The 9,417-nt window shown below is 45.6% G+C and overlaps 1 protein-coding gene across 4 annotated transcripts; it reads left to right on the top strand.

Annotated features, from left to right (window-relative positions):
* The first annotated feature begins 750 nt into the window (after positions 1 to 750).
* On the top strand, positions 751 to 9,148 carry LOC132388566 (zinc finger protein 229-like). Of its 4 annotated transcripts, XR_009510273.1 has the most exons (4): positions 751 to 1,121; positions 3,694 to 5,279; positions 8,046 to 8,156; positions 9,023 to 9,148. XR_009510273.1 is itself a non-coding variant. In XM_059960944.1 (3 exons), exons 2-3 carry the CDS (start codon positions 4,101 to 4,103, stop codon positions 8,103 to 8,105), a joined length of 1,239 nt encoding a protein of 412 aa, XP_059816927.1. In that variant the 5' UTR covers positions 781 to 1,121; positions 3,694 to 4,100; the 3' UTR covers positions 8,106 to 8,606. The 4 variants fall into 4 exon arrangements, 2 of the variants coding, with proteins under 2 accessions (XP_059816927.1, XP_059816926.1); XM_059960944.1 differs by lacking the exon at positions 9,023 to 9,148 and having other exon boundaries at positions 781 to 1,121; positions 8,046 to 8,606; XR_009510272.1 differs by lacking the exon at positions 9,023 to 9,148 and having other exon boundaries at positions 785 to 1,121; positions 3,694 to 7,208; positions 8,046 to 8,606.
* Positions 9,149 to 9,417: the final 269 nt, after the last annotated feature.

The raw sequence follows: 9,417 nt of genomic DNA, 5'->3' as shown, positions 1-9,417 counted from the left end.
TTGGCCCGCAATGTTGTGCCGACCATGTAACTTACTCTAGAAATTGCTTAGAATTACCCGACCGCATAGCCACCTGTTTTCCTAAGCTCCATGTACCTATCCAAGAGTCTCTTAAAAGACCCTATTGTATCCGCCTCTACCAACGTCGCTGGCAGTGCATTTCACACACACATCACTCTTTGCTTAAAAGCCTTAGCTCTGACTTCTCCTCTGCACCTACTCTCAAGCAGCTTAAACCTATTCCCCCTCGTGTTAGCCGTTTCAGCCCTGGGAAAAAACCTCTGGCTATCCACACGACCAATGCCTCTCATCATCTTATACACCTGCATGAATTTCCTGCATGATTTTCTCCGGGCTGAACAAGACGATGAGCTCACTGTGGTTGTGACGTTGTTCAGGGCTCCGGACGAAGTTGGTTAAACTCCTTCTTCCCCGCTCTTTTCAACGTTTTGGGTCATTTTCACCAATTTTAAAGGACTGTGCCTCAGACAGCACAATTGTTACGGACCAGCAGCAATAGATCACTAATGGAGTCTGGTTTCGATGTGAAAACCACTATCTTTATCTGTATCTACTCCAAATATAAAAGATTAAACGAAATACACAGAAGTTAACAGTGCTGTGAGTATATATAGCTCCCAAACTATCAAGCTTGGGAAACAATGCTTAAAGTCTTAAGATGGTAAAGTGGAAAAGTTCAGTAATCCACGGAATAAGTGAGTGAGAGGAGAGGTTTGTAAATCCACTCGAAAATGTAGCATTTTGAGTGTGTGTGTGTGTCTGTATTTCCAGCAACTGCAGAATCTCCTGTGTTTTATATCTGCATTTTACTTTGGCATTGGATACACATTGATATTGAGTATATTGAGTTGTTTATGGGAGCTTTCTGCGTTAAAACAGATGCAGATTTTTCTATACACACACGAAAAAAATGAGTTATGAATATTGAACCAGAGCCTGCAGAAATATTTAATGGCTCCGGGATTACCCATAAGGCGGTGCGTTTAAAATTTCGCTGGCGCTGAAGAACCGAACAGATGCGCAGGCGTCAGGGCTAATGACGTCGCAAAGCATGACGCATGCGCATGGTACACAGAAGGCCTTGGAAATAGCGTCTGCAGGTAAGATCGATTCTCTGTGTTTTTATCTTAAACACCGACTGAGGGACAATTCCTGTGAACTGCGGGCACCGTGACCCGCAATCCCGGGACAGTCCTGCCCTCTTCCCTCTCTCTCAGCCCCACGATCCGTACACGGGCCCCGGGGAGCTTCCGGCTGATGAGGGAATGGGAACCGATGGATCTCTCAGACAGAGCTGAGCTCCAGCTATCTAAATGCAAGGATTAGGAACTCGGAGAAAGGGAACAAAATCTTTTACATCACCAGTTGAGAAAATCACCTTTGTTCTTTCCCCAATTACTAACAAGAGAACATCTGCAGATGCTGGAAATCCAAGCAACACAAATTGCTGGATGAACTCAGCTTTAGTACAGTTTTCCATAGATGCTGTCTGGCCTGCTGAGTTCCTCCAGCATTTTGTGTGTGTTCTTGTTCTGGACTTTTCTACCGGTGAGAACATGTTTTGTCCCATTCTCTCTGGGTACATAATGATATCAAACACCTTTGCCCTGGGCAACAAGTAGCTTTCAGTTCACAAATGTGCCAGACTCCAATGAGACAAACTACTGCCCTTCCCTTCATATTCATTGGCATTGCCATCACTGAGTTCACCACCATCTGTCACTTGAGGGAGGGTTCAGGGGAAATATTTATGCAGCATACAGAAACTGGTGTTATCTGTGTGCATTGTGTTGATGCTAAAGTTGCTGGAGAATTTGCAAGTGGGAAGAAATGGAGTGCTATTTGGAAAGCTGACTTTTTAAAGCATAATTTAGCAAGCAAATCACATATGGACAGTGTGCAAAAGCTTTGGTGAGAAAATCCTTCATTACCCGTTACAGGCCTGCTACATAGGTTGTGTGAGAGTGCAGATGAACTGCATCAAACCCAGAGGAGATCAAAGTTCCTATTGACAGTGATTTGCCAGCTGTGAAAATGAATACCTCTCTATATAAAATTCACTGTGCACATCTTGTCACTGGGTAAAAAATGCACAGTACAAGATTTATCTGCACACCGGTTATTACAAATTAGAGGGGATATTGGAGGGAAGGAGGGGAGTCATCCAGTGTCCCTGATGCCCTCACCTACAAGATGTTCATCCAGCTGCAGCTTGTAACCCTGCACTTTAAGGAGTTGGAACTTGAAAGGGATGAATTCCAGATCATCCAGCAGTTGGAGGTGGTGATAGGTATGACATGAAGAGAGGTGAGTTACACCCAAGGTGCAGGGCACAGGAAACTGTGTGAGAGTCAGGAAGGGGAATGAGGTTAAATAGCCATCGCAGAGTACTTTGTTGCTATTCCGCACAACAGCAGGTGGACCACTGCAGACACTGTTGTGGGCAATTACCTTACAGGGGAAAGTTGAAGGGTTGATAGGAGACTTGTTAGTTAGGGGAACAGACCAAGAGGCAACTAATATCCTAGTGATAAGGCTTGCAAGAGGTAGCGTGGGGGGGGGGGGCGTGATGTGGTTTAAATAAGTTGTAGGAGGAATGGGAGCTAGATTGACAGAACATATGTTGGAGAGGGTGAATTGAATTGACTTTATTACAAATACCCTTCATATAGATGAGGAGTAGAAATATTTACATTACGTTACCATCTAAATGTGCAATGTGTAATTTAAATTAACTTATAATAATTAGTTTGTATATAGGCCAGTCGAGAAAACATAGAAATCAATTAACCAGTGGGATGGCCTGATAGAAGATGATATCCCGGAGGCTGTTGTTCCTTTTGCTGTGGTACCGTTTCCTGGATGGGAGCAGTAGGAACAGTTTGTGGTTGTGGTGAATTTGGTCCCTGATATCCCTTGGGCCATCTTTACACAAAAACAATACCCTACCAACCAGGCTGCTATCCAAACTTCTTTTAAATGGTGAAACCGAGCTTATATTCACCACTTGTGCTGGCATCTCAATCCACACTCTCACAACCATTTCAGTAAAGAGCTTTTCCACATGTTCCCATTACATTTTCACCTTCCCCACTTACCCATGACCTCTGATTGTCATCCCACCCAACCTCAGTGGAAAAAGCCGCTTGCATTTATTTACCCAATCTTCTCCTTTATCATTTTGTATGCATCTGACAAATCCTCAAAGCAATGTGTAATTTCCTTGTTTATGTTTAGTGCCTTTTCTAGGTGTAGAGGATGATGAGGGGCATTGATCGTGTGCACAGCCAGAGGTTTGTTTTCCCAGGGCTGAAATGTGTGGAATGCACTGCCGGCTTTTTCGGTGAGAGTGTTTCAGTTACTGTGGGGCCAGGAACCCATGCAGCTCAGTGGGAACAGGGAATAATGCCAATGGAGAGAGTCAAACTAAGCCAGGTCACAGATTGGAGATGGCAGAAATGCCCCATTCTTATAGAGACAGGAAGAGCATCAGAGAGTTTGAGGGTCATTCCAGATGCCAGCACTGAGCCCAGTTAGAAGGTGATTTCACTCTCCAACTTGTGTTGAACCTCACTGTAACAGTGTGATATCAATTCACAGCTTGACAACTCAGTGATCTCATCTGAAATGTTGTCCTGCACCCACTGATGGATTTTGTTCATCTTCTTACAGGTTACAAATCACAAGGAATTTCTCTACGGAAATCTAAAACACAACACACCAGTTTTGCTGTCTCTGTCCAGGTATTTAAGAAGTGGAGCAAGGGATTCACTCGATCATCATTCCCGCTCAGACTGCGGAGAGAGATTCACTCTATGATCTGACCAACTGCCACGGCTGTCATTTTGAACAGGTGATTCCCATTCATCTGCTCAGACAGTGGGAATGGATTCAGATGGACATTTCAACTGAAGGGACATCAATAAGTTCACACTGGGACAAGGCCATCCACCTGCTCTGTGTGTGAGAAGGGATTCAATTGGTCTTCCCACCTGTTGACACACCAGTCAGTTCACACTGGGCAGAGGCTGGTCATCTGCTGAATTTGTGTGGAAGGTTTTACTCGGTCATCTGACCAAATGGTTCACCAGCAAGTCCACACTGAGGAGTGGCTGTTCACCTGCTCAGACTGTGGGAAGGGATTCACTAAGTCATCTAAACTGAAGCTACATCAGAGAGTTCACACTGGGGAGAGACCGTTTACCTGCTCGGACTGTGGAAAAGGATTCACTGGCTCATACCAACTGAAAGTACATCAAAGAATTCACACTGGAGAGAGGCCGTTCACCTGCTCAGACTGTGGGAAGGGATTCACTTGCTCATCTAAACTGAAGGTACATCAGCGAGTTCACACTGGAGAGAGGCCATTCACCTGCTCAGACTGTGGGAAAGGATTCACTTGCTCATCTAAACTGAAGGTCCATCAGCGAGTTCACACTGGGGAGAAGCCATTCACCTGCTCAGACTGTGGGAAGGGATTCACTCTGTCATCTAAACTGAAGGTACATCAGCGAGTTCACACTGGAGAGAGGCCATTCACCTGCTCAGACTGTGGGAAGGGATTCACTCAGTCATCCCACCTACAAGCACACAAGTCAGTACACACTGGGGAGAGGCCGTTTACCTGCTCATACTGTGGGGAGGGATTCACTTTCTCATGGCAGCTACTGAGACACCAGTCTGTTCACACTGGGGCGTGGCCATTCACCTGCTTAGTATGTGGGAAGGGATTCACTCAGTCATCCACGCTAATGGCTCATCAGCGAGTTCACACTGGGGAGCGGCCGTTCACCTGCTCCGTCTGTGGGAAGGGATTCACTTGTTCAACTGACCTGAAGGTACATCAGAGAGTTCACACTGGGGAACGGCCATTCAGATGCTCAGACTGTGGGAAGGGATTCACTCGGTCATCTCACCTAATGGTGCATCAGCGCGCTCACACAGGGGAGCGACCGTTCACCTGCTCAGACTGTGGGAAGAGATTTACTCATTCATCCCACCTATTGGCACACCAGCGAGTTCACACAGGGGAGCGGCCATTCACCTGTTCAGACTGTGGTAAGGGATTCACTCGGTCATCTCAACTGAAGGTGCATCAGCGAGTTCACACTGGAGAGAGGCCGTTCACCTGCTCAGACTGTGGGAAAAGATTCACTCAGTCATCTCAAGTGAAGGTACATCAGAGAGTTCACACTGAGGAACGACCGTTCACCTGCTTAGACTGTGGGAAGGGATTCACTCTGTCATCTAAACTGAAGGTACATCAGCAAGTTCACACTGGGGAGAAGCCATACACCTGCTCAGTCTGTGGGGAGGGATTCACTTTGTCATCGCAGCTACTGAGACACCAGTCTGTTCACACTAGCGAGAAGCCATTCAACTGCTCAGTGTGTGGTAAGGGATTCACTCAGTCATCCACCCTAATGGCTCACCAGAGAGTTCACACTGGGGAGCGGCCGTTCACCTGCTCGGACTGTAGGAAGGGATTCACTTGTTCAACTGACCTGAAGGTCCATCAGAGAGTTCACACTGGGGAACGGCGGTTCAGATGCTCAGACTGTGGAAAGGGATTCACTCGGTCATCACACCTAATGGTTCATCAGCGAATTCACACCGGGGAGAGGCCATTCACCTGCTCAGAGTGTGGGAAAGGATTCACTCAGTCACACCACCTACAAAAACACTGGTCAGTTCACACTGGGGAGAGGCCGTTCACAGACTCAAGCCTGAATTATACCTCTGTGTAGACGCTACAGTGTATCATACACAGTAGCCCACGCAAGTGGCCTATGCCATTGTATGCCATTACTTGTGAGTTCGTGTGTCTGTGTTGCTCTGGCAAAATGCTAGTTGGCGTTGGGGTTCTATGCTACTGTGTTGAATTGACTTGTGGAGTTGGGAATGATGGTAACTGCTGAGTTCATCTTGTTGGATTTGGAGCTAATAGATGCTGAATAAGAGTTATTGAAATCACTGCAGCGCAGAAAAGAGAGAAGTTTTTTCCATTTCTTTGTGCAGTCCGTGACGTCCAAACTGATGTTTGTGGAAACTTCTTTGCACAAATTTCATACCATTTGCAAGTCTTTATAATATACCAATGAAGAGTCGTACAAATGTAAATATTTTCTGACTTCCTGACTTAACCTCTCCTCGATTTGGTCCATTTTCCCAACTTTGAAGCAACAGGAAATCTCTAGGAGGAAATGTGCTGTTACCAAGCAGACCAATCACAGTTCTCGCAGTCTGTGACACACAGTTACATTTTCGTAAGGTGTGCTTTAGGCTACGGCGTACGGTATGGCCTAGAGTGCCGTGTCGGGTACGCGGCTACGCAGAGCGTACGGTGAAGCATAATTCAGGCTTCAGTGTGTGGGAAGTGATTCACTCCGACATCTCAACTGCAGAGACACCAGTGAGTTCACACTGGGGAGAGGCCGATCTCATGCTCAGATGTTGGGAAGATATTCCCTCAGCAAAATCAACTTAATGTGCATCATTGAGTTCACACTGGGGAGAGACCGTTCACCTGCTGTGTATTTCAGAAGCGATTCACTCAGTAATCTAACCCTGTGCAACTCTTACTTCGGCTAGCAGCTAAATATAGGGGGTGATATCCCCCAGCCCGGCCAAACTTAAGAAATCTTGTTTGGGTGGATGCTGTGTGACGTATCCCCTGTTACAAATCAGTACCCCCGCAGTAACAAACGATACACAATATGTGATTAAACGACTGAGATGTACAATTCTTACTTTGACGAGATGGTTAGTGAAGTAATGAAAAAGAAAGAAAAAAGAGCCCACTCTCTCTTCTTCTCATCTCTCCCCAGCAAAAGGCCATGAAAATCTCTCTACCAGACTCACAAGAAAGAACATTTCTGTCATTGGATAGTCCCACACTCCAAAACCCTGTTATCGCTAGTCGTACCCTAAACATTGCTGCTGCAGGGAAGCCATTAACTCAGCAGGGAAACATTGCAGAGAGTCCACTGCATCAGCAGTGAAACCTTACAGCGCATTACACTTGTGACACACTACCGGGTTCACACTGGGGAGAAAGTTTCAATGAGTTGCATGCTGCATATTTGTCCATCACCGTTGCTGAATGCAATTTCGAGAGTGGTTGTGTTACGTACCCCGTAACTGGGTGTCTGACCAGCAAAGATAGAAGAATCCGTTGGAGTCTGGGGGTACTATTTTCAAACATTGTTTATTAGTAAAATATACAAATCAATATCAATAATGCAAATATATAGATAATACACGTTAGCAATACTAAACCTAAAAGTGTGGGTATAATAATAATCAATAATAAACAAGCTCTATCGATGTCTAGGGGATAATGAATTGTCATATGTGAATATAAAGTTCAGTTCAGTTCATACGTGCTGAGGTAGTTGTTGGTTCTTGTGTTTTAATCGTTGGAGAGAGAAAGAGAGAGCGAGCGAACAGTGACAGCTACAGTCAGTCAAACCTTCCTTTACGTTCTCGATCCGTCAATGTGTTGTGGCCATTCAGGTAGACCCCTCTGTCCGACCATTCTTCTGTGGTGGACTCATCACCCAGGCAAGGGTGGACACACACACAAGCCCTGTGAGTTAAACTGACCGATTCTTTGTTCGGTCCCCGATGCCCCACACCTTCTTGTGGGTTCCAACACTCAAGCAGTGCTCACTAGTGTGTCTCCTGGTGAATCTGAGGGGTATCTCCCCAGACCTCAATTTTATCCCTACTCACGGGGTCTCAGGTGTCAATCAGTTTTGAATGGCTTAGTCCATCAAACCAGCCCACTCCAGCTGTCCACTGAAGAATTTTAATGAACAGAATAGTACCAAGTAAACAGCCCTCTCCGGAGCCATAAGTCTTGCAGGAGTCATAATATGGTGGAACAACAAGTCTCTCACTCCCGGTGTTGTCTCTCCCTTGTCTGAAGCAAATGTTCCAGTCCCAGTATGTTTTCCCTTTGTCTCTCTTTCTCTCTCATTAGCAGCGTGGTAACAATAACAGTTTGTGATTTTCCCCGGCAGGTGGGGGGACATGGGCAACTCTGCACCCTTCTGCCCATCACAGCTGTTCATCCTTCGTAGCAGTTGTCGGTGCTGAACTCTGCAATTATTGCTGCTGCTCACCACACCCAGGTCTGCACCCTGGTCACTGGGCATGGGAGGAGTTTCATCTGCTGCATATTCATCTTTAATGGGACTAGATCTGTGACAAATAAATCAGTTGTATTTTAAACACTGTCTCCGGTACTTAGTGAATTTATAACACACCTAGTGTACAGTACAGAGTCAACTCAGGCCGGCTGGACCTGATTCTGTTCCACAACAGAACTTTCAAATCCTCCCCTGTTGTCCACCTCTGTGGTGATGGGTTCCAAATTGTCATCACTCTGGGTGAAGAAGTTTCCCTTGAATTTCCTGCAGACTGAAGAAGTCGAGCTGACTGTAGTTCTGTCTGAGATTTTCTTCGCCTCTCAAATCTCTGGCTGTGGAAGAATGACTTTGGGAGTTAACTTCCTTATTCAGGGCTCATTTGTCACCATCTCGTCTGCTCAGATCGTTAGGATGTCTCCCATGGAGGGTCATACTCATTCCACTGGTTAATGTTTTCTTCCAGAGTGATGATTTATTTTTCTGAGTTGGCCTCTCATGTACGTGTTCTGGTCTGATCACGATTGCATATACACACATGGAGTGCTGAATCCTGTTCATATTTGACGAAAATATATACGAGGGGTGATTGATATATTCGTGGCCTCGGGTGGAAGGGAGCAATTTTGGAAAACTGGCACATTTATTTTTCAACGTGGTCCCGTCCTACATTTACACACTTAGTCCAGCAGTGGCTTGCAAAGGTTTGGGCAGCCCTGGTCAAAATTTCTGTTACTGTGAATAGCTCAGCGAGTAAAAGATGACCTGATTTCCGAAAGGCATAAAGTCAAAGATGACACATTTCTTTAATATTTTAAACAAGATTACATTTTAATTTCCATCTTTTACAGTTTCAAAATAACAAAAAAGGAAAAGGGCCCAAAGCAAAAGTTTGGGCACCCTGCATGGTCGGTACTTAGTAACACCCACTTTGGCAAGTATCACAGCTGGTAAGTGCTTTCTGTAGCCAGCCAAGAGACATACAATTGTTGTTTGGGTAAATGTTTGGGTTCAGTCATGAACAGCAAAGAACTGATGTGGAAATTACAAATTAGAATATTATTAGAGTCAAAGAGAGCAGCAGCAATGTAACAGGCCCTTCGGCCCTTCCAGCCAATGCCGACCTGTTTTTGTTGTTACTGCCTAGTTCCAGCTACCTGCACCAGAGCCTCCATACACCTCCCACCCACGTCCTCACCCAAATTCCTCTTTAGTGTCTAAATCAGACCCACATCCTCCACTTCCA

The sequence above is a fragment of the Hypanus sabinus genome, unplaced genomic scaffold, assembly GCF_030144855.1.
Source record: "Hypanus sabinus isolate sHypSab1 unplaced genomic scaffold, sHypSab1.hap1 scaffold_349, whole genome shotgun sequence".
NCBI classification, from domain to species: domain Eukaryota; kingdom Metazoa; phylum Chordata; class Chondrichthyes; order Myliobatiformes; family Dasyatidae; genus Hypanus; species Hypanus sabinus.
This window is presented reverse-complemented; position numbering and strand designations above follow the sequence as displayed.

Coding starts and splice junctions, on each gene's coding strand:
- LOC132388566 (XM_059960943.1), top strand. CDS start 4,101: ATGGTTCACCAGCAAGTCCACACTGAGGAGTGGCTGTTCACCTGCTCA.